General features: G+C 42.8%; 1 protein-coding gene across 6 annotated transcripts in view; it reads left to right on the forward strand.

The window, feature by feature from the left end:
• The first annotated feature begins 2,845 nt into the window (after positions 1–2,845).
• The window catches only part of SMCHD1 (structural maintenance of chromosomes flexible hinge domain containing 1), a 164,500-nt gene continuing 142,185 nt past the window's right edge, over positions 2,846–25,160 (forward strand). For all 6 annotated transcript variants that reach the window (XM_051851361.2, XM_008261120.4, XM_051851360.2 and 3 more), the window contains exons 1-5: positions 2,846–3,437; positions 14,035–14,110; positions 15,484–15,645; positions 22,121–22,203; positions 22,731–22,861. In XM_051851361.2, the coding sequence (XP_051707321.2) occupies positions 3,252–3,437; positions 14,035–14,110; positions 15,484–15,645; positions 22,121–22,203; positions 22,731–22,861 (638 nt within the window). In that variant the 5' untranslated portion in view covers positions 2,846–3,251. The remainder of the gene's footprint in view (positions 3,438–14,034; positions 14,111–15,483; positions 15,646–22,120; positions 22,204–22,730; positions 22,862–25,160) is intronic.

Here is a 25,160-nt window from a genome sequence, read left to right on the forward strand (position 1 = left end):
TACACACAAAAACAAACCAAAACTCCAAAATAGCTGAGGCATTATAGGTTAAACACAGTGATTAATGATTATGGACATTTTCCCTAGCACTTAGAAAAGCTGCTCTCTAATGCAGAGGAAATAATATACCACGGCATTATCAAATGATCTTTATTCGACTATGAAGCGACTAAGGAAAGCCGTTATTTATTCAGCATAATCTGTGCTATTGATGAAAGAACAAATGAAATCCAACAATATCTTCAACACTGCTTCAAAACATATATCAAAGTTGACTTTCATTAGAATGTAGTTCTTCTCGCTAATAAAATAAAGAATCAAGTCCTAGGCTTTATAGAGAGAACAGTATATAGTGGTGCAACAGTTTTTGAGCTTTATCCTCTGGACAAGGAAGTAAGTTAGTCTGTCTCCATAGAAAGCAATTGTAATTGGAGAATGCTTTAATTTGCCTCATCTGGATCTTTCCGCTCCTCTAATCAGAAACATTCACTCTACAACTGCTGTATAAGGCACCAATTCTTTCTGCAGAATCAAGAACTCCAAGCTCTTTGGTTTCTCAGTAGCAATATCTCTTTTGTTTATCAGATTCACTGTCTGATAAAGTTTTGTTTTTGTTGTTTTTTTTCTCCCCTTTGGTACTTTTTCTTTCCCAGCTTTTTGAGGATTAAGAAATAGAAGTTTTATTCACTTTCTCAAGAACTGTCAGTGTTTGTAAACCCCATCCTCTTCAAGGAACAGAAGATTAAAAAGCTACAAACAGAACTTCCCATTTACTACATTTTTGACCTGTATTTTTCCATCACATCTTCAGGCTCTGCTTCTTCAGATTTTCCACCCTTTTCATTCATGTTTTGCATGTAGTTTTTGTAAGGAAAGGGGGCATAGAACAGAGAAGAGACAGAATACGAACATGTCCTTGTTTCATCAGTTTTACTAGAGGACATTTTTAATTGTGGGCTTGAAGAGTTATTATTCATCACCTCTGAGCTGCTCCTGGTCTGGTCTGTGCTGTCTCAGGTCTAGCCAGCCTCAAGCCTGAGCCACACTCAAGCAGGAAGGGTGTGGGGAGCTTTACCTGGGGCCACTAAGTTTTGGGGTAGTTTTCTATAAAGCCATTTATACCTGATTTAGATGAAACTTAAATATTTATACTCCACATGGTGATAGCCAAAGAAAATAAAAAATTGAAGAGAAATAGAGAACTAGGTTCTTTGAAACTCAACACTTTGTTTACTTGAGATGAGAATTAATACAGAATAAACTCATCTTTTTTAAAGAAAAAATGCTTTGAGGAGTTTTTCTGAGAACAACAGTTACTGGCAAATGGTCCCAGACTGTTTAAGGAGGGCACACTGCCATCCAAGAGACTGATTCAGACTATGTAGAAGATACACATCAATGTTTTCACCAACAGTTGACCATAAAACTGCGCATTTTGAGCCTCTTCCCTTGGAATTGATCAAGATCATGATCTTCTAGACATGTGAAAAGAGTTTTTGTTTGTATCTCCGTGATTGTACAATTTGTCACTACAGAGAGACCAGAAACTGATGATGAACCTCTGGCTGGAGTCCCAACTTGCTGAAGTAGAATGGCAATTTATCCAACCCATTGGACATTAGAAAAACAATTTGCTTTTCTTGTGTCATTTAAATCAAACACCAGTGCATAAAAGAATAGAAACATTCACATGAATTTGAAAGGTAAAACATAAGTTGAGATTTTTAGTCTCCCCTCTTCCCCTAAGGCACTTTCAGAAACACGAATGGCATTTGGCCACCACTTCCTCATAATTTTACCTCCCATCATCTACCGCTCCAATTTCTCCCCACTTTCAGCCACACAATTTATGTTCTCCAAACACACCGCCTTCACACTTTTGTTCCAATTGTGTTTTCTACCTGCAATATCTTGTATGTCTAGCCAATTATACACCCCTATCCCCCACCCCTAAGATCCTGGAACACTGAGGACAAGCAAATGTAGGTTTCTAAGACGCTAGTTTAATGAATCTGGCCACTGGAAAATTAACCACAGAAGGGTTGACAAACCCTGTAAAGGAGAAAATACATGAAATATTATCCAAACTTTTGGGGACTTGGAAAATCCCCAAATCTGCTACTTTGGACATCACAGATTGCCATGCTACTCTCAAGTACCAAACACTTACTAAATGTTTTTAAGAATTGTTGAGGAAATCTAGCCTTCCAACAACAACATTTGCTGTTGGGACACTCCCCCGTAATAATGGCTCTTGCTGAAAGTGTACTCAGTAAAGTATTTCACAAACATCCACTTGAGCCCTAACAAGGCGTGGATGTTACTCTCATTTATAACAGCCCAGGGAGCAGGGCTAGGGGCTGCGGGAGACAATCCCGCCCCAGGACACCCTTTGTGCCCTCCGACTGACAGACTTTGGTCCACTTTTGTTCCTGTGGCTCCCAGAACTGGAGCCCACCCAGAAGTACTAAGACACGAGGCCGGGAAAAAGCGGCGCCGAGTCTCTCGTCTTGTTTTCTCCGCGCGGGGCCCCACGTGCACGCCTCGGGGCAAGTTGCACCCCGCGAGGCCGGCGGGCCTGACGCTTCCCGCCGGGGCGTCCACACCACCCAGCTGCCCGGGCCGCAGCCCCGAGTTCCGTCCGGGTCACGGCGAGGCGGGAAGGCACCAAGACCCTCTCCGCCAAGAGAAAACAGCACCTCAGGAGACACCCCCAGATGCTACAGCGGCTGGCTTTCCCGCCTTGGCTCTTACTCGCCCCGAACCCGCGCCTCCCTCCACCTTCTCCAGGGCAAAAGGGGCGGACCCGGCGTGAGCGGCGAAGCCCCGCCCCGCCCGCGCGGCCTGCTGGATTCGCCCCTCCCCCTTCCCGCCGCCCTTCTTTCCTCCTGCGCCACAGTCTCGACGGCGGCCCTGGTGGCGGGTCTCTCTGTGGGGCCCGTGTGGGTGGCGGCGGGCGCACGGCGCGAGCCCTTAGGAGCGCGCCGCGCGTCCCTTTCTCCCCCGGAGCGGCGGGCTGCGGAAGTGACGTGTTGTTCGGGGCCGCAGCGCGTTTGAATCGGTTCCCGGGTGATCCTCTCGCCTGCCGCGGTTCAGCCGACGAGTAGGGGCTGCAACGCGCCGGGCCGAGGCCTCGAGCCGCCCCTGGGGCTGCAGCTGAAGGCGCGCCGCGCGGAGCCTGCACCTCAGCCAGTCCTGAGCGGGGCGGCGGCCAACGCCGAAGCCGCCGTCCTTTCTCCTTTTCCCCCAATATGGCAGCGGCGGGTGATGGCGGGTCTGGCGGGCCCTCGCTGGGGACTGGGGAGGACGGCGGAGGCGACGGCCACAGGACGGTGTACTTGTTTGACCGACGCGAGAAAGAGTCCGAGCTCGGAGACCGGGCGCTGCAGATCGCGGAGCACTCGGACTACGCGGGCTTCCGCGCGTCGGTGTGTCAGGTACGGGAAGGAGGGATGCGCGGGTGGAGTTGGGGTGGGAGTGTGCCGAGAAACCCAAGTTGCTCACCGAGGGCAATAAACCTGTCACCCGGCCGCAACCCTGCGGCCTTGACTTCTCGCTCTCGGGGGCCCCGCCATGCCTGTGACCCGGCGCCTGGAAGCCGTCGTTCGGCCCTGGCTCGGGCCTCCGAGTGCGGAGCCGGCGTCTCTGCGGGCCTCCGGCCCTTCCTCCCTAACTCTGGCGACGCAGGCTTGGAGCCCTCGGGGCCCGTTGGCCCCTGGAGGGCTAAGCGTGATCGGGGTCGTTCGGTTCGTTCTTCACGGTGTCTTGTGTTCCTTTGGTAAGTTTTTAATCCTGTAAGTGAAGAGCAGAGTTTTCCCCCGGTGACTCTGTTGTGGGTGTTGCGAAGGGCAGACAATGTGAAATTCCTGGAGTTGATTTTTACCTCGGGTTCCTGAGAGGGTGCAGGCGCCTCTCCCGGGTTGTCGAAGACGGTGTGTGGGGCCCGCGGGGTCCTTGCGCGCGGAAACGCTGGTCCAGCTCGCGTCGGAGGTGGAGCTGCCCTTCTGGTTTTCTGAGTCCTGGTCCTGCATTACCTCTAAGGGGGGCCGTGGGTAGCAGGGAGCGCCCGGGAACGCGTCTACTCCTTGTCTTGGGGTGCTTTAAAAATGAATGACTATGTAGGAGAACCTGCTTTGAACTGTGAGGTGCCTTATGGATTGGGGGTGTATTGTCTGGAAGGTCTTTGAAGAAGCAATATGATCATGCCCCGAATTAACCACGTGAGATAATTTTGAAGCTATAAACAACACTGAAGTTCCAAGGAGAAAGAACTTGCAAAGTCTGTTTCGCCTTCCGTAGGCTGATTTAGAACGGTTCTGCAGAGTTGCTCAAATAATTGAAGATCCAAGAAGGAAGGTGACTTGGGAGCAAGGATTTTATTTTGCCAACAGCCGTCTCCTTGGTATCTAGAACTCTGCCTGGCGCATTGCAATAGCTCAGAACAGAATAGATAAGTGAATGAAGATAAACACCTGTCCATTCTTATTGCATTTGAAAAGTGAATGAATGAACTTGTCTTTTTTGTTGAACATTTTGTATTTAGGAGCATGTCACAAGAAGCAGACTCTTTATGTTTATAATTTTTTGTGTAAATATCATCACATTAAAGAAAATAGGGAACTAGAAAGGAAAAAGTAAGCCTTTTTGTTCATTGTAAAACGTGTTGTGACTACTGTTAGCAGTGGGGTTGTCTTTACAGCCTTAACTTCCCCTCACCCCTTTTAAAACACCACAATACATATTTTATATCGTTTCTTTTTTCCCTTAAGGTTATCTGGAGTATCTGTTGTAGTGCAAATATAAATAATTAAAATTGAATATGGCACTTGACATAACAAAATCCCATTTGGTGATATTTACATTTAGTGTTAAGTGCTGTGACAAACATTTTTGAATAACCTAGTTTTTTCTTCAGTCTTTATTATTGTTTTCTTTAGTTAGGATCTTAGAAGTTAAATTCCTGTATATCAAAGGTCAGGAACCTTTTAAAGCTCCTCAGATCCTATCTTTAAATTGCTTTTTTATAGGTTGTGTTAATTTATCCTTCCTTGAGAAATATTAGATTCCTTCTTTCTTCTTCCCTGTAAGATGTTTGGGTAACTAGCTCTGTCAGGTAGATAGGGGAGAGTATTATTAGCCTGGTATTTCAGAAGTATAAACTCAGTGTTGGAGATAGTGACTAACCTAAGTCGGATAGTGAATGTTGTTTTCAGACCCAGACTTATCCCTTCTCTCAGTGTTTCAGGTTGAAAATCAAGGAAAATATTTCCTTTGACTAATTCTTTTTCCCCTACTTTCCTCTTTTTCCTGTTAGGGCAAACAGTAGATTTGATTAGAAGTGATCTGGAAGAACTAGTAAGGAAAAGGAGGACTTGGAAAGCTTTCTTTTTTTTAAAGCGTTGTTAGATTATGCCATCAGTCCCGTACTTTGTGTCCATTATATACATGAAGAACTGAATTAAACTCCTAAATCTAGTATTATACAGTTAATAAGCATTGAAACTAGGATTAAAATCTAGGTCAGTTTGATTCTAACGTTTGTATTTAAAGAAAAAACTCCTTCACACTGCTTACTAAAGTCTTTACTTTTCTCCATAGGAGAGGAGGCAAAATATTACACTAACTTATTTTGTTAAAATATCAATTAAACCAGTGAGTTTAGTGCCAGAGGGGAGCATTCACAAGAGGGAGGAAGAGAAGAAGGTAGACAGATCCTGAGTTTGGCACAGAGAGTTAAGCTGCCTCTTGGGACGTTTGCATCCTGCATTGGAGTGCCTGGGTTTGGGTCCCAGCTAGATTAGCTTCCTGCTAATGCAGACCCTGGGCAACAGTAGGTGATGACTAGCTGTCAGCCTTGTGGGAGACCCGGATTGAATCCTGGGCTCCTGATTGGCCTATTGCTGTCATTAGGGGAGTGAACCAGCAGAGCATGAACTCTCCCTATACCTTCCAAATAAAAAGAACAGACCGAGAACTAAAGCTGATTTGAAATCTTAATACAAAAATATGGTAATACAGTACAGTTTTTTGTTTGTTTAATTTGAAAGGCAGAGTTACAGATAGGAGGACAGAGTGAAAGAGATCTTCCATCCACTGATTGACTATCCAGATGGCCACAACAGGGCTGGGCCAGGCCACAGCTAGGAGCCTGAAGCTTCCTCTGGGTCACCCAAGTGGGTGCAGGGGCCCAAGGGACCTGAGTCATTTTCACTGCTTTCCTAGGCACATTAGCAGGGAGCTGGATCGGAAGTGGAACAGCCGAGACTTGAACCTGCACTATATGGGATGCCAGCAATGTTGGCAGAGACTTAACCTGCTATGCCACAACACCGGCCCTATACAGTACGGTATTGATGTAAATATAGACATATGGGTCAGTGCAGCAGAAGGGAAACTAGATGTACATGGCCAATTGATTTTCACTTAAAAATTTTTAGTTTTGTTTTAATTAACATGTAAAAATTGTATGTTATAGTGTGTATACGGGTTTTGTATATGTGTATGTAGTGAAATAGTTATTTAACATGCACCTCACAATTTTGTGTGTATAGTGAGAACACTTAAAATCTTTTTTTTTTTTTTTTTTTAAGATTGATTGATTTATTTGAAAGTTAGAGAGAATGAGAGGGAGAGGCTGAGGCAGAGAAATTTTCTTTCTGCTGGTTCACTCCCCAAATGACTTCTGCTGGTTCACTCCCCAAATGACTGCCACAGCTGGGGCTAGTTCAGGCTAAAGCCAGGAGCTAGGGGCTTCATCCAGGTCTCCCACGTGGTTGCAGGGGTCCAAGCTTATGGGCCATTTTTCACTGCTTTTCCCAGGCACATTACCAGGGAGCTGAGTGGGAAGTGGAGCAGCTGGGACTCAAACAGGCACTCATGGGATGCTGGTGCTACAGATGGTGACTTGACCTGCTACACCATAGTGCTGGCCCCAAAATCTGCTCTCTTAATAACTTTCAAGAGTACAGGGGCTGGCACAATGCGTTAAGCTGCTATTAGGGTGCCTGCATCCATAGCAGCATGTCAGTTTGAGTTCTGGTTCCTCTGCTTGCGATCCAGCTTCCTGATAATACACCTAGGAGAGCAGTGGGAGATGGCCCAAGAACGGGTCCCTGCCATCCATATGGGAGACCCAGATGGAGTTCCTGGCCCCTGGCCATTGCAGGCATTTGGGAAGAAAATTCTCTCTGCCGTTCAAATAAATAAATAATTTGAAAAGAAAATACAGTACATTGTTCTTAGTTGTATATTCACTGTGTTGAACAATAGATCTCTTGAACTTATTCCTCCTGCCCAGCTAAAATTTTGTATCCTTTGACCAACGTATCTCCAACTCCTGTCCCCCACAGCTCTAGCCCGGTAACCACTATTCTATTCATTAAAAAACAAAAGCTTTTTAAAAATTTGTGAGGCAGAGAAAACTCCTGTTTGCTGGTTTATTCCTTAAATGTCTGCATTGGGAAGGGTGGGCCAGGCCTAAACCAGGAACTGGGAACTCAGTCCAGGTCTGCAGGAGTGAAGGTCTGCGGGTGGGAAGGTCTGCATTGGTGGGAAGCAGTGGTCAGGAGCCAGATGCAGGAGTCAAACCTGTCATGGTGTGGGATCTTAATCACTAGGATAAATGCCACTTCCTATGGATTTTAATGTAGATTAAAAATTGAAAGACAATTAATTCTGCTCTAGTGCAGGAAAATGCAGGTAGCCCCAATGTAGCATGGTTTGATGGAAGAATTTTGAGCTTACACTGGTTTGAAACTGGTATGTATTGAGTAGAAAATACATACTTTGGATTTGAAGTTTCATCTTTTCCCAGGCTAGTGATACACTGTACTATACTATTCCATTCTTTGCTTTCAGTACAGTATTCAGTAAGTTATACAAGATATTCAATGTTTTAGTATAAACAGGCTCTGTGTTAGATGATTTTGCCCTTCTATAGGCTACTATAAATGTTCTGAGCATGTTTAACATAGGCCATATTAAGCTATGATGTTTGGTAGGTTGTATACATGAAATGGCTTTTAGACTTAGAATATTTTTGACTTTTATTGGGATGTAACCTCATTGTAATAAAGGAGCAGCTATATTGTCATTGTTGGATAAAGACAGATTCAGAATGACAACACATTATCTGTGTTTGTAGAAGGGAATGAGATGCTAGTATTTCTATCCTTAGATTAAGGTACATGAACAGTTTGAGTGGGAGAAGGCTTCCATGTAATTAACGACAGGCTAGATGAAATACCTATGCAGTTTTCCTGGAAGAGTTTTCAAGGTAATTAAAAATAATAGATTTATGGGTAAATTGGGTAGAATGATTAGATATGAATACTTTGCAGATACACGAATCTTTTTTTTTTTTTTTTTTTCACAGGCAGAGTGGACAGTGAGAGAGAGAGACAGAGAGAGAAAGGTCTTCCTTTTGCCGCTGGTTCACCCTCCAATGGCCGCCGCTGCAGCCGGCGCACCGCGCTGATCCTGGCAGGAGCCAGGAGCCAGGTGCTTTTCCTGGTCTCCCATGGGGTGCAGGGCCCAAGCACCTGGGCCATCCTCCACTGCACTCCCTGGCCATAGCAGAGAGCTGGCCTGGAAGAGGGGCAACCGGGACAGAATCCGGCGCCCCAACCGGGACTAGAACCCGGTGTGCCGGCGCCGCAAGGTGGAGGATTAGCCTATTGAGCCACGGCGCCAGCCGACGAATCTTTTTTTTAAAAAATATTTACTTGTTTATTTTTTTGAAAGGCAGAATTATACATAGAGAGAGAAACATAGGGAGATCTTCCATCTGGTTCACTCCACAAATGGCCACAATGGACAGAGCTGGCCAGGAGCTCCTTCTGGATCCTCCCACGTGGGTGGCAGGGGCATAAGCAATTGGGCCATCCTTCGCTGCCTGGTGGCAGGGGCATAAACAATTGGGCCATCCTTCGCTGCCTTCCCAGGCATATTTGCAGGGAACTGGATTGTAAGTGGAACAGCTGGGACTCAAACCGGTGCCCATATGGAATGCCAGTGCTGCAGTTACCTGCTATACCAAATTCCCGGCCCTGATATACATGAATCTTAACAAAATCATTTGTACATGATTTGCAAGAGCTATAAAAGTGTATTTTGTTCTTTAAGATGCATAAGCACTTGATCTAATAGTTGCAATAATATAAAAATAGAAAAGCAGTAATGATCTAAAAAATGATAGTCACAATTACATGAAAACCTAATAAAAATCTTTAAGGCTGGTTTCCATCTAATAAATACTCTCTTATTCCTGATTTATGTCCATGTCTTTATTTCTGTAAAATGGAATAGCAGAAGGTATGAATATCTTTAGGTTTACTAAAGAACGCAGAATTTTTTTCCATATGATTGTACTAGTTTTTGGTCCTATCAGCAGTGTGTGTTTCTGTTTCCTTACGTGGTGGGATCAGAACTTTTAAAATTTTTACTGACCTGATAGGAATGATAACGAGTTATTTTAATTTCTCTAGTACATAGTGAGATTGAGCATCTTTCATGTTTTCTAGTCCTTTCCTTTATGGCTTATACTATTTTTGTCTTCTCAGAATTCTTTTTCTGTGTTTTCAAAATAAATGGTATTTCTCCTGTATTTATGTTAACAGTTTTGTTTTAATAAGTAAATGCTTTAATTCTTGAATTTAATGTGTGTTAACACAAGAATTTTATCAATTTCCATGTGATTAGCTAATTGTTTCAAGATCATTCATTGATTTTTTTTGAAATTTATTTTATGTTTTTGAAAGACAGAGTTATAGAGAGATGGGGAGAGGGGGAAAGAGAAAGAGATCTTCCATCTGTTGATTCATTTCTCAAGTGGCCCCAGTATTCAGGGCTGGGCTAGGTCGATTGCAGAAGCTAGGAACTCCATCTGGGGTCCCTCATGTGGTGGCAGGACCCAATCTTCCACTGCTTTCCCAGGTGCATTAATAGGGAGCTGGATTCGAAGCAGAGCAGCTGGGACATCAGCCAGGACTTTACCACAATCCTGGCCCCTAAAAATGGTTTTTTATAGTTGGTTATTTAAGTCAGTTCAGTAAGGTCTTCACAATGAACTTATTTTGCTATGTTTTATAATTCTGTAAAGTTTTGAAGTATTTGGGGGGGCCTGTGTTGTGGCACAGTGAGTTAAGCACTCTTCCTCTTAAATAAATAAGTAAATTGGTGAAAATAAACAAGCATTTACAGCATTTTGTAACTCCTCCCTTTCTCAGTCCCTTTTTTATTTTCCTGCAGTTGACCTGTTGAGAAATTAGGTTTTTTCTTTTTTCTTTTTTTTTAAAGATTTATTTATTTATTTGAAAGGCAGAGTTACACAGAGAGAGGAGAAGCAGAGAGAGAGAGGTCTTCCTTCCGCTGGTTCGCTCCCCAGTTGGCCGCAGTGGCTGGAGATGCTCCGATCTGAAGCCAGGAGCTTCTTTCAGGTCTCCCACGCGGGTATAGGGGCCCAAGTGTCTAGACCATCTTCTGCTGCTTTCCCAGGCCATGACAGAGAGCTGGATCAGAAATGGAGCAGCCGGGTCTTGAACTAGCGCCCATATGAGATGCTGGCACTTCAGGCTAGGGCATTAACCTGCTGCGCCACAGCGCCGGCCCCTGGGAAATTAGGTTTTTCTTTAGTATTCCACATTCCAGATTTTCTGTGCTCGTTTATGGTATATAATTTTTAGGTCCAAGTATGTTCTGTAAACTGCAAGTTAGGTCAAAAACTTAAGTAGATTTAGGTTGGATTTCTTTAGGGTTAAAAGGCAAAGAATGCTGCTTAAGTGGTGCTGGTACTTCTTATCACACCATATTAGGAGACACATAATGCATGAATGCTCCATCTACCCACATGTGATAATGCTAACATTGAACTTATTGGGGTTGAGATGATTTCAGCTGAATTCCCTCCATTATAAATTTTTTTTAAAGATTTATTTTCTTTATTTGAAAGAGTTACAGGAGCTTCTTCTGGATCTCCTATGTGGATGCAGGGGCCCCAGGACTTGGGCCATCCTCTACTGCTTTCCCAGGCCATAGCAGAGAGCTGGATGGGAAGTGGAGCAGCTGGGACTCAAACCCGCGCCCACAAGGGATGCTGGCATTGCAGGCAGTGGCTTTACCTGTTATGCCACAGTGCTGGCCCCCATTATAAAGGTTGCTTTTTTTTTTTTTTTTTTTTTTTGGACAGGCAGAGTGGATAGTGAGAGAGAGAGACAGAGAGAAAGGTCTTCCTTTTGCCGTTGGTTCACCCTCCAATGGCCGCCACGGCTGGTGTGCTGCGACCGGCGCACTGCACTGATCCGAAGGCAGGAGCCAGGTGCTTCTCCTGGTCTCCCATGGGGTGCAGGGCCCAAGCACTTGGGCCATCCTCCACTGCCTTCCCGGGCCATAGCAGAGAGCTGGCCTGGAAGAGGGGCAACCGGGACAGAATCCGGCGCCCCGACCGGGACTAGAACCTGGTGTGCCGGCGCCGCTAGGTGGAGGATTAGCCTATTGAGCCACGGCGCCGGCTCCATTATAAAGTTTTGAAGTGATAGCTCATCCATTGGTGGTGATGTTCTAATTGCCATTCCCCCTCTATTTATTAGCTGGAATTCTTTAAAGAACAGTTTGGCCTCATTAATCAGAACTATTTGATCACCCTAAAATACAAGTGGTCCAAGAAAGGCAGGATACATGATTATTCTTTCCCTTTTATTTGTATGCGTTCAGAGTTGGGAGTTGTTGGTGCTCACTATTTTCTTCCTCCTTTTTTTTTTTTTTTTTAAAGATTTATTTATTTATTTGAAAGAGTTACACAGAGCGAGGAGAGGCAGAGGGAGAGGGAGAAGGACAAAGAGAGGGAGAGAGTTCTTTTATCCACTGGTTCACTCCCCAGTTGGCTGCGACGGCCAGAGCTGCGCTGATCCGAAGATGAGAACCAGACGCTTCCTCTGGATCTCCCACGCAGGTGCATGAGCCCAAGGACTTGGGCCATCCTCTACTGCTTCCTAGGCCATGGCAGAGAGCTGGGTAGGAAGTGGAGCAGCTGGGATTTGAACCAGCACCCATATGGGACACCAGCATTGCCGGCGGCAGCTTAACCTGCTACACCACAAGGCCGGCCCCAAAGAGGTTACAATTTTTTTTAGTCAAATTCATTCTTAATTTATTTTCTAATTAAAAATTTTAAATAGACATCTTTTGTGTGTGTGTGTGTGTGTGTGTGTGTGTGTGTTTCCTTTCAGTTAAAAACTTCATACACTTGGGTCCAGAAACGTGGCTCACTTGGTTGATCCTCTGCCTGTGGCGCCGGCATCCCATATGGGTGCCGGATTCTAGTCCCGGTTGCTTCTCTTCCAGTCCAGCTCTCTGTTGTGGCCTGGGAAGGCAGTGGAGGATGGCCCAAGTGCTTGGGCACCTGCCCCGGCATGGGAAACCAGGAGGAAGCACCTGGCTCCTGGTTTCGGTTTGGCGTAGCTCCGGCCATTGCAGCCATTTGGGGAGTGAATCAACGGAAGGAAGACCTTTCTCTCTGTCTCTCTCTCTCACTGTCTAACTCTGTCAAAAAAAAAAAAAAACAAACAAACAAACAAAAAAAAACCCAAACCAAACTTCATATACTTCGTAATTACAACTTTAGGAACATGGTGATTCTTCCCACTGTGCCTGTCCTCCCTCCCATATTCCCAACCCCTCTTCTTCCTCTCTTCTTCCCACTCTTATTTTATTTTTTTGCTAAGATCTATTTTCAATTGACTTTTTTTTTTTTGAGATTTTATTTATTTATCTGAGAGGTGGAGTTACAGTGAGAGGGAGAGACAGAGAGAAAGGTCTTCTGTCCACTGGTTCACTCATCAAATGGCCAAAGCTGTGCTGATCCGAAGCCAGGAGCCAGGTGCTTCTTCCTGATCTCCCATGTGGGTGCAGGGGCACAAGGACTTGGGCCATCCTCCACTGCTCTCCCAGGCCACAGCAGAGAGCTGGATTGGAAGAGGAGCAGCCGGGATTAGATCTGGCACCCGTATGGGATGCTGGCACCACAGGCAGAGGATTAACCTACTGTGCCACGGCACTGGCCCTTCAATTGACTTTATACACATATGATTAACTCTATGTTAAGTAAAGAGTTCAACAAATAGTATGAAAAAAAAAAACTTCCTCAACAGTCAAGACAAAGGGCTGGTCAAGTCATTGCTTCTCTGTAGAAGTGTCAATTTCACTTCTACAGATTACCTTTTAGTTGCTCTATTAGCTATCACAGTTCAGGGAGAACATATGATATTTGTCCCTTTGGGACTGGCTTATTTCACTAAGTATGATGATTTCTAGATTCATCCATTTTGTTGCAAATGACTGGATTTCTTTTTTTTCCTTGCTGTATAGTATTCCATGGTGTACGTATCCCATGATTTCTTTATCCAGTCTTGTTCATGGGCATTTGGGTTGATAACATGCCTTAGCTATTGTAAATTGAGCTGCAGTAAACATGAGGGTGCAGATAACTTTCATATGCTGATTTCATTTCCCTTGGGTAAATCCAGGAGTAGGATGGCTGGGTCATAAAGAAGGCCTATATTAAGATTTCTGAAGTATCTCCATACTGTCTTGAAAGAGGTTACCTTTGATTTAGATATTGTAGGTCTCCTGCATAGCATGGCTATTCATATCTTTAGTGTTATAAAACATTAACCTGTGTTTTCTTCTGTTTGCTTTTTACATGTTTAAATATCAAAGCTATATGTAAAACATGTTAATACTTTGCTGTGGATAAAATGATTGTATATTTATCTTGTCAGGAAATAACATGTCTTGTCTGGGTGTGTACTGTTCTGTTAAAACTCTTTCAGAATATCCAACCTAATCATTAGTGGCATATAGTAGCTGATAAAACAACTTTGGTAAACAAATAGTTAATTTAAATGGATATATCCTATATTAATATGTAAAGGAAAACTTTAAAGATAATGTGTTATCAGTATTTCCACATTCTTTTAATCTTGAGCAATACATTTATTTCCTTTCTGTAATGAGTTTTATTTCTTTTATTTTGGATAGACACTTGGCATTTCACCTGAAGAGAAATTTGTTATTACAACAACAAGTAGGAAAGAAATTACCTGTGATAATTTTGGTAAGTAAATAGTGGTATTAAGTTCATGCTTTTATACTCAACATGTTTTATTTATTTTAAGATTTATTTATTTATTTGAACGTCTTTTTAAAATTTATTTAAGAATTTTTTATTTGAAAGTCAAGAGTTACAGAGAGAGGAAGAGAGATCTTCCATCCACTGGTTCACTCCCCAGATGGCTATAATGGCCAAGACTGGACCAGGCTGAAGCTAGGAGCTTCATCTGGGTCTCTCACATGGGTGGCAGGGGACCAAGCACTTGGACAGCCTCTGTTGCTTTTCCCAGGTCATTGGCAGGGAACTGGATTGGAAATGGAACAGCAGAGACAAACCAGTGCCCATATGGGATGCCAAGGTCACAGTAGCTTTACACTAGGCTGCAATGCCTGCCCAGTATATTTAACATGTTTTAGTATGCTATAGGGCAGCTACTATTTTATTACACAGAAAAGTTTCTAAAACTGATTTTTAATTGCATTTTTGGGGGTGAAGGAAGAAACTATGTTTACAGTTTGCTCAGAATTCAGTTTTCAAACATGATTATAAGAAGTAGTTGATGTTAGCTGCAGAAGATGAGACTTTGCATAACATCTGGCACAGGTCTTCTGTTTGTGCCCTTAAGAAACTAATTTTCTTAACCAACTTGGATTTCTCCCATTTTCTTTTATTACCCAATTAGTTTCCAAGGCCTGCCAGTGTTTCATGCCCAATTTCTTTTAAATTTTAACAATTTTCCGTTCATGTTAATACCATTCTGATACAGATCCTCTGATTTCCTATAGTAGCTTAACTTACTAAGAGTTGAGTTTCAGATGAGTGGAAATGTTTATGCCTGCTCCATTGGTAAGCTTAACAAAATATGACTGAATTTATAAATAGAGCTGTTTGAGGGGTTGCCTGTACCATTGTTAAAGTTTTTTTTTTTTTTTTTTTTTTTTTTGACAGGCAGAGTGGACAGTGAGAGAGAGAGACAGAGAGAAAGGTCTTCCTTTGCCGTTGGTTCACCCTCCAATGGCCGCCGCGGCTGGCGCGCTGCGGCTGGCGCACCGCGCTGACCCGATGGCAGGAGCCAGGAGCCAGGTGCTTTTCCTGGTCTCCCATGGGGTGCAGGGCCCAAGCACCTGGGCCATCCTCCACTGCACTCCCTGGCCACAGCAGAGGGCTGGACTGGAAGAGGGGCAACCGGGACAGAATCCGGCGCCCCGACCGGGACTAGAACCCGGTGTGCCGGCGCCGCTAGGCGGAGGATTAGCCTAGTGAGCCGCGGTGCCGGCCCAAAGATATTTTATAGATCCAACTTGCATATTCAGAATTAAAAGTTCATTGAGTTTCTGATGCTTACCTAGCACTTAAGATTTTACTCTTGATTACAGATGAAATTGTTAAAGATGGAGTTACTCTGTACTTGCTACATTCAGTTAATCAGTTACTACTAACTGCTACAAAGGAAAGAATTGACTTCCTACCTCACTATGATACACTGGTTAAAAGTGGCATGTATGAATATTATGCAAGTGAAGGACAGAATCCTTTGCGTAAGTATTCTATTGATGCTAATTTTAATAAACCATTATTTTCTATTACTCTTATCTCCTGGTCACATGTCCCATTTTGACTTTTTATAAGTCTTCTCATTCTACTTTATTAAGAAAACTGTGACTACTCATTTTGCGTTTCCTTTCTCAACTTTTTTATTACACTATATTTCTTTTTCTACTTAAGTTATCTTCAGAGTAAACTTGCTTTTCCTTAAAGCTAACTACCTGATAGAGTTCATTCCTTTTAAACTTATGAGGGATCTTGAATCTGCTATCTTTCCATCTCCTGTATACTGTCCTCTCCTGATTTGTTATTCCAGGCCTCTTATTGACCTCTCCCAATATATTTTTTTACCTTGCAAATTTATATAACTGTATTGGTGCAAGTAAGTGGTTTGTATTCTTGTCTCTGTATTTCCTTCTACTTTGACTATTTGCCACTTTCTATCCTACTTGCTAATGATCTTTATAAGTCAGTGGATTTACAAGATTCTATATGTCAGTTTTTATTTTTATTTTTAAGATTTATTTTAAGCCGGCACCGCGGCACACTAGGCTAATACTCTGCCTTGCGGCGCCGGCACACCGGGTTCCAGTCCCAGTCGGGGCGCCGGTTCTGTCCCGGTTGCCCCTCTTCCAGGCCAGCTCTCTGCTGTGGCCAGGGAGTGCAGTGGAGGATGGCCCAATCCTTGGGCCCTGCACCCCATGGGAGACCAGGATAAGTACCTGGCTCCTGCCATCAGATCAGCGCGGTGCGCCGGCCGCAGCGCGCCGGCCACGGTGGCCATTGGAGGGTGAACCAGTGGCAAAGGAAGACCTTTCCCTCTGTCTCTCTCTCTCACTGTCCACTCTGCCTGTCAAAAAAAATTTTTTTTTATTTTATTTATTTGAAAGAGTTACAGAGAGGTAGAGACAGAAAGAAAGGTCTTCCATTGTTGGTTTACTCCCCAGATGACTGCAACAGCTGGAGTTGAGCTGATCTGAAGCCAGGAGCCAGGAGCTTCCTCCAGGTCTCCTATATGGGTACGGGGCCCAAGAACTTGGGCCATCCCCCACTGCTTTCCCAGGAACATCAGCAGGGAGGTAGATTGGAAATAGAGCAGCCGGGACTTGAACCAGGGCCCATATGTGATGCTAGTGCTGTAAGCTGGGGATTTAACCAACTGCACCACAGCGCAGCCCCTCCATGTCAGGTTTTTTTTTTGACAGGCAGAGTGGACAGTGAGAGAGAGAGACAGAGAGAAAGGTCTTCCTTTTGCCGTTGGTTCACCCGCCAGTGGCTGCCGCGGCTGGTGCTCTTCTGCCAGCGCACTGCGCTGATCTGAAGGCAGGAGCCAGGTACTTATCCTGGTCTCTCATGGGGTGCAGGGCCCAAGCACTTGGGCCATCCTCCACTGCACTCCCTGGCCACAGCAGAGAGCTGGCCTGGAAGAGGGGCAACCGGGACAGAATCCGGTGCCCCGAGCGGGACTAGAACCCGGTGTGCCGGCGCCGCAAGGCAGAGGATTAGCCTAGTGAGCTGCGGCGCCGGCCTCCATGTCAGTTTTTAATACTACTTAGTTCATTATAAATTTTCTTACTAGAATTTTTTTTTATTATTTGTGCATTATTGTTTGTAGGGAATTAGAAAATATGGGTAAGAAAAAAAAAAAAAGTCATCCATATCTCTATCACCCAGATACCACGGCTAGTACTACTTTGGTGTTTACCATTTTGGACAATTTCATTGTTTGATTTTTTTTTTAAGTGGTTGTATATGGTGCATACTTCTTTAACCTACTTTTTTGTTTAAAAATAAAATGAAATCTTAAATATCTGTATCAGAACACAGGTTTATATATCTTAGTGATATATAGATAATGTGAACTGTTTATTATTAGACTCTAAAGTTGCTTCTTGTTTATATTACTATAGATGATTGAACGCTCTTAAAGCTTTGTGCACTTTCTTACTTTATTACTACTGTCAGCTGGTCAGCTGTAGTGTGAAACACTGTGCCAAGTACTTAGCATTATCTCATTTAATCCCTAGCCTATATAGAAGATAATGTTAGAGAATGACATAGGTAATGAGCCTATTTTGTAAAAGAAACTGAGGCTGAGAGATTTTAGGTGACTAGTTTAGGGCCATACTACTAACAAGTTAGTGGAGCCAGTGTCTGTCTCTTCTATTTCTCACTCCGACCAGATATTTGCCCAGGCCATTTATTGCACCTGTTCTCTGAGGGTTATCAGTGACTAAATCCAATTATCTGTTTTTCAGTTTTCATTCCACTTGAAGCTTTATTTGACATGCCTTTATCACTTTTCCAGTGTTGATATGTTTTCTTCACTTGGTTTTGAGAGGCCACATTCTCTCTATTTTTTAAATATATATATATATATATATTTGAAAATTTATTTTTTATTTATTTGAGAGAGTTACAGAGAGAGGTAGAGATAAAGAGAGAGGTCTTCCATCCGCTGGTTCACTCCCCAGATGGCTGCAACAGCCGGAGCTGCACCGATCCAAAGCTAGGAGCCAGGAGCTTCCTCCGGGTCTCCCACGTGGGTGCAGGTGCCCAAGGTCTTAGGCCATCCTCTACTGCTATCCCAGTCCATAGCAGAGAGCTGGATCAGAAGAGGGGCAGCCAGGATTAGAACTGGCGCCCATATGGGATGTTGGCACTTCAGGTGGCGGCTTTACCCACTACACCACAGTGCCGGCCCTAGCATTCTCTTGATTTTATTTTTGTGTCACTGCTCTCTCTTTTCTTCCCCCATCTTCTTAAGGTTGAAGTAGCTCACTTGGGGTTTAGTTCCTGGTTCTTTATCTTCTCTCTTCCCTACTTGGTCATTACATCCAGTCTCATGGCTCTATAAATATGTTCATAGAAGTGACTTTCACGTGGAAGTGGCAAAAAATATAGTGGGGGCTGGCACTATGGCGTGTCAGTAAAGCCACCGCCTGTGGGGCTAGCACCTCATATGGGCACTGTCATGAGTCCCAGCTGCTGTAATTCCGATCCAGCCCTCTGCTCTGCCCTGGGAAAAGCAGTAGAAGATGGCCCAATGCACATGCATGGGAGATGCAGAAAAACCTCCTGGCTTCTGGCTTCAGATTGGCACAGCTCCAACTGTTGTGGCCATTTGGGTAGCGAACCAGTGGATGAAAGATCTATCTCTCTCTCTGACTCTGCCTCTGTCTCTCTGTAACTCTGTCTTTCAAATAAATCTTTAAAAAATGCAAATTTATCTTCTGAATTCCAATTTTGTTCATTCATTTGCCCACATAGCATCTCTATGAGGATGTCTAAAATTATAACCCTGATGTATTGAATAAATTCTATGCTACATGTAGATTTCCCATATGAATTAATCTTTGCTTTGTCCTTCTAGGCCAAAAATCAAATTGATTCTTCTTTGTCTCATATCTCTCATTCAATGTCAGGGAATCTTACTGATCTTGTATTTGATACTTACCTGTGATCATTTCTCACCACTTGTATTGCTACTACTTGCCCTAAGTTACTATCTTATCACCTAGATATAGTGGTAGTATATAGTGGCCTCTTTACTGGTATCTGTTTTCGTTCTTCTCCATGTCAGATTTGAAAAGTCAGATTGTGTGATTCTTTCGGTTAAAAAATTGTGGTTCCTCATTTCACTAAGAGCAAAACCTAAAGGCTTTTCTGTTACCTATAAGATCTTGGCAGCTTTGCCTTGTCTGTCTCTTTTGTTTCCATTGTTCGCCTTGATTTTTCTAATCCAGTGCCAACCATATTCTCAGTTTAGGGCCGCCACCTGGAACCTTCTTCCTCCAAAAGGCCCTGGATACATTTCCTTGCTTCAGTCAAGGCTTGTATAAATGTTACATTCTTAAGAAGACTTGGCTTTGATCGCCTTGTATATTTTATTTATTTATTTTTATTTGAGATACCAAGAGAGACAGAGCTCCCATCTGCTAGTTCACTCCTCAATGCCTGCAACATGGTGGGCTCTCCAGATACCTGTGCAATAAGGCCATGGACTAGGAACTTTAGTAGGTCTTCCACATGAGTGGCAGGAACCCAGTCACTTGAGCCATCACTGCTCCCCTAGGGACCACATTAGCAGGAGTTAGCAGAGCTGGGTATAGAGCCTAACCACCAATATAGAATGTTGCTTTTTTTTTTTTTTTAAAGGTTTATTTTATTTATTTGAAAGAGTTATAGAAAGAGGTAGAGCCGGGGAGAGAGAGGTCTTCTATATGCTGGCTCACTCCCCAAATGACTGCAATGGCCAGAGCTGAGCTGATCCAAGGCCAGGAGCCAGGAGCTTCTTCCAGGTCTCCCACACCGGTGCAGGGGCCCAAGGACTTGGGCCATCTTCTACTGATCTCCCAGGCCATAGCAGAGAGCTGGATGGGAAGTGGAGCAGCTGGGACTCGAACTGGCGGCCATATGGGATGCCAGCACTGCAGGCCAGGGCTTTAACCCGCTGCGTCAAGGCGCCGGCCCCTAATGTTGCTGTCTTAATTGGTGTCATAACTGTTATGCTGAACTGCCCCCATCACCCTATTTAAATTGCATTTGTGTTTTCTTTGTCTTTAGTGTTATTTGATTTCTTTTCTCCATAGTACATACAATCTTCTAACATGTTGTAGAGTTTATTTATTATGGTTATGTCTTCCTTTCTTCCTCTATTACAATGTTAAATCTGTAAGAACAGGAACTTTGTTTTACTAAGTTCATAGAACAATGCCTGACACATAGTAAGTGCTTAAATATTTGAATAGTGAATAAATCTTTGATTTTTTTCTCTGGTGGTAAATTTCTAAATGTGTAATTGTGAAGTCAACAAATAACATTCATCTTAAAGACTTTGCTTGCATATAGTTTAACTACCTTCCAAATGTTGTATCCATTTTCATCCTACCATCATTATATGAACAGAGAATCTCAGTGTTTACTCTATGATTCTTCTGACTATATAGTATGTTGCTGGGTCTTTTCCTATTTCTGTTTCCCTGCTTCTGGTTCCCAACTGTGGTGAATGTTTCCTCAAGCGATGTTGATCTTTTCATATTTTTCTCTTAGTGGATTCAGGCCTTAACTTTTTTAAGGTATATTTATTTATGTGAGAGAGAGGGAGGAGACAGAAATCTTCCATCCTCTGGTCTGCGTCTCCCACATGGGTGGCAGAGGCTCAGGTAATATTCTACTGCTTTTCCCAGGCCATTAGCAGGGAGCTGGATTGGAAGTGGGGAAGCCAGCACATGAACTGCCACGCATATGGGATACCATCCCAGGTGGCAACTTTACCGGCTATGCTATACTGCCAGCCCCAGGCTTTAATTATCGTATCTATGTCAGTGAAGCAAAAATTTGTCTTGGAGTTTGCAGTTAAGTGTATTTCTGTAGCTCCCTGTGGAACATTACTGCTCATTGAACTTGATGTAGTAGAGCATCATATCTAAAACAATTTTCTTTCCCTTTAAATTTTCTCTTATGGAAAATATGACCATATATCCAGTCTTCTAGAGGCAGAAATTCAAACTCATCTTGGATTTCTTAATACTATCTACTAATCTATTCAGAAAACTAAATTTTTATGTATTTCTTCTTCCTCTTAATTTCTTTTTTTTCCCATTTCTTACAGTGTCCTTTCTTACTCTTTTTCTGTAGTTACTACCCATTGCCAGATCTTTATAGTTAACCTGATGTATAGTAACTTCATTGTAATTATTTTATAGACATACCCAACCCTGAGTATTTCAGCAAAATGGGAGGAGTGCAACACTCTGGGTTAATTACAGCTTTAATTTTGCTAAGCTTCAGTGAGATTAAGACATAAATTTGGCATGTTCCTTTTCTTTTTAATTAAGGGAATACAAGCAAGAAATAGTTTGAATAGTGACCCTGAAGAATAATCTTAGTTAATGCTGAGCCAGTGATAGATTGACTGTCAAGTTGGTGGTGTGCTAGTGGATCAATAGCAGTTTTGTGTTGATAAAGCAGACATGTTCTGCCATTTGATGCATTTCCATTAGAACTAAAAATTCTACATACAAATTAACTTCTAAAAGACACTTTTATAAATGAAGTTGTTTTACATTTTGCCCACATATCTATAAATGTGCTTAGTTTTGACTTCTGCATGCTGTAATCATGCCATATACTACTACTTGATTTTATGGTTATGGTCTCCTGTTTGTCTCTTATGTCTGTATGTCTGTCTTTAGATTTTAAACTCCTTGAACCAGGAATCATGGCTGGCTGACTCATGCCGTGTAGTGCCATACTGGTTGATGACTGCTTTTTTATGCTGGTGGTGATTGATGATGCCTTTGTTATGTATTATATCATTAGGATCAGGATAATACTTTAATTCTAGCTGTTTGGAAAATAAAAGTGATGACTTTAAGGTACTTCAGTGTTTCTTCTACTTTGAATTTCATATGAAGTATTTCGGAGGGAAATTTTAAGCAATACTGTTTTCTCAATCTCTTCTAGCATTTGCTCTTGCGGAATTAATTGACAATTCATTGTCTGCTACTGCTCGTAACGTTGGTATTAGAAAAATACAGATCAAATTGGTAAGAAAATACTATAAAGCAGCTTCATTTTCCCTTTTATAAATATAGTTTAAGTTTATTGGAGAAAAGTTAGGAAATAAAAGATAAACTAAATGTAGAGAAAATTATCTGATGTTTATCCATTGTTAAACTTTTTTTATATGCCCCTTTTCTGTACATTTATATATAAATAAATGTGAACACACTGCTTTTAATAATTTTCTACTTTCCTTTATAGTACGTTGTAAACATTTGCCGTATTGTAAATATTAAGAAATATTTGTTGATTTTTTCATGAGAAACAATGCTAGAATAATAAATATACATTTTTGTGCACAATTTCCTTAAGTTAAATAATGAGGAATAGAATTTCTGCATTAAAGAACATGAAGAATTCTACAGCTTATGATAGACACAACTGAAATGCTTTTCTAAAAGTTGTACTGATGTATGCATGAGCCCACTGAAACACTTTTTTCATATTTAACGTCATGTTGTGAATGTTGATTTGACTTATACTGTCTTTTTGAACTTTTTTTGTTTCATAGCTTTTTGATGAAACACAAGGAAAACCTGCTGTTGCAGTGATAGATAATGGAAGAGGAATGACCTCTAAACAGCTTAACAACTGGGCCGTGTATAGGTTATCAAAATTTACAAGGCAAGGTGACTTCGAAAGGTTAGAAAGCCTTACTTTTTTATGGGTAGCTTTGTGTTTTAATAAGGATAAGAATTTCAGTATGCCTTTAATTACACATGATACGTTGGAGGTTTTGATGTCCATTTATTTGTTACAGAATTTTAATGATCAAGTTACAGAATAGGCAGATCTGTATAATATTGTGCCTTTCCATTGAGAAGTAGGAGTTAGGTTGATATGTTGAGTATCTTGGAGCCTTTCTTTCCCTTTTTGCTTTTGAATTAAGATGTGATTAAAAACTGTATAGCCGATAGATCAGTAGAATGTGGTTTTTAAGATTTATTTGTTTATTTGGAAAGCAGAACAACAGAGAGAGAGAGAGAGAGAGAGAGAGAGATCTTCTGTTTGCTAGTTTACTCCCCAAATAGCCATGACAGTAAGGGCTGGGCCAGGCTAAAGCCAGGAGCTTGGAACTCGATCCAGTTTCCCGCTGGGGTAGCAGGGGCACAAGTACTTGGGAGATTTTCTATTGCTTTCCTAGGCACATTAGGAGGGAACTAGATTGGAAGCAGAGGAGCTGGGACTCAAACCGGTTCTCTAGTAAGGGATGTCAGTGCTGCAAAGGGTGCCATAATAGTTAGTGGCCCCAGTAGAATGGTTTTAAAACAGGCTTTAGAAGTCACCTTTAAAAAAAAAAGGATTTATTTATTTATTTATTTGAAAGGCAGAGCTACAGAGAGAGGGAGAGGCAGAGAGAAAGGTCTTCCATCTGTTGGTTCACTTTCCAGATGGCCGCAGTGGCTGGAGCTGGGCTGATCTAAAACCAGAAGCTAGGAGCTTCTTCTGGGTCTCCCATGTGGATGCAGCGGCACTGCTTTCCCAGGCCACAGGCAGAGAGCTGGATTGGAAGGGGAGCAGCCCGGACATGAACCAGTGCCCATATGAGATGCTGGCAATGCAGGAGGAGGCTTAGCCTACCACGCCATAGTGCCGGGCTCCGGAAGTCACTTCTTGCCATTTGAAGAATTTCTAAAACCACACGTTGTTCCTTGGAGCTTACTATTGCTCTACCTTTGGGGCTGTGTGTGTGTGTGTGTGTGTGTGTGTATGTTTTAAGATTTATTTATTTGAGAGGCAGAGTTAGAGAGATAAAGAGAGAGAGATCTTCCATCCACTGGTTCATTCCCCCAAATGGCTGCAAAGACTGGGGCTGGGCCAGGCCAGAGCCAGGAGCCAGGAGCTTCATCCAGGTTTTCCACGTAGATACATGGGCCCAAGGACTTGGGCATCCTCTACTGGTTTCCCAGACACTCCAACAGGCAACTAGATCAGGGCTTGAACTGGTGCCTATCTGGGATGTCAGCATTGCAAGCCATGGCTTTAACCCATTGAGCCCACAGCACTGTCCCTTTGGGTCTCTGTTTTGTGAAAAGTCATATAGCTATTAGGGAATAGACTCTAGTCATAAGTTTTATATTGAAATTTGCATGTGCAGAATATCCTGAAGAGAATGTTGTAAGTAAAACAACATGTACTAAAATCTTTAAGAGAGAAGATTTATTCTTGGGATATTAGCATTACCCTGGGAAGAAGAATTTGACCCATGACTCTTTTTTTTTTTTCCTTTTGACCCATGACTTTTGAAGTGTTCATCTATGTTGTATATGTAACATACTTGGTAAGAATTTCTTGACATTCCTATTAAGTAGTTTTTGTTCATAACTTCTTTTGCTCTTTGCTGTGTCAAGAAAAGTCTACCACATTTAAGGTTCAAATCTTAATAATGTGTTAATAGCACATTTATCACTTCAAAGTGCCAGCACTTTACAAATTTTTGTCAAATTTTAGACTTTCAGTGCAGTTTCCTGAGAATATAGTGAAGAATGAGAGAAGTCTTGTATCAGTAGGCCTGGTTTGATTGGCTTGGTTTAAATTTTAGCCTTGCCACTTAATTGTGTGACTTTTTTTTTTTTTTTTTTTTTTTAAGACAGTGAGAGAGAGAGAGACAGAAAGGTCTTCCTTCCGCTGGTTCACCCCCTAAATGGCCGCCACGGTCGGCGCACTGCGCCAATCAGAAGCCAGGAGCCAGATGCTTCCTCCTGGTCTCCCACGCAGGTGCAAGGGGCCCAAGCACTTGGGCCATCCTCCACTGCTTTCCCGGGCCACATCAGAGAGCTGGACTGGAAGAGGAACAACCGGGACTAGAACCCGGCACCCATATGGGATGCTGGCGCTGCAAGGCAGAGGATTAACCAAGTTAGCCAGGGCACTGGCCTAGTTGTGTGACATTGATCAATGTACTTTATTTCTCTGTGTCTAAGTTCACATAGCTGTGGTA

The sequence above is a fragment of the Oryctolagus cuniculus genome, chromosome 10 (genome assembly GCF_964237555.1).
Source record: "Oryctolagus cuniculus chromosome 10, mOryCun1.1, whole genome shotgun sequence".
Taxonomy (NCBI): Eukaryota; Metazoa; Chordata; class Mammalia; order Lagomorpha; family Leporidae; genus Oryctolagus; species Oryctolagus cuniculus.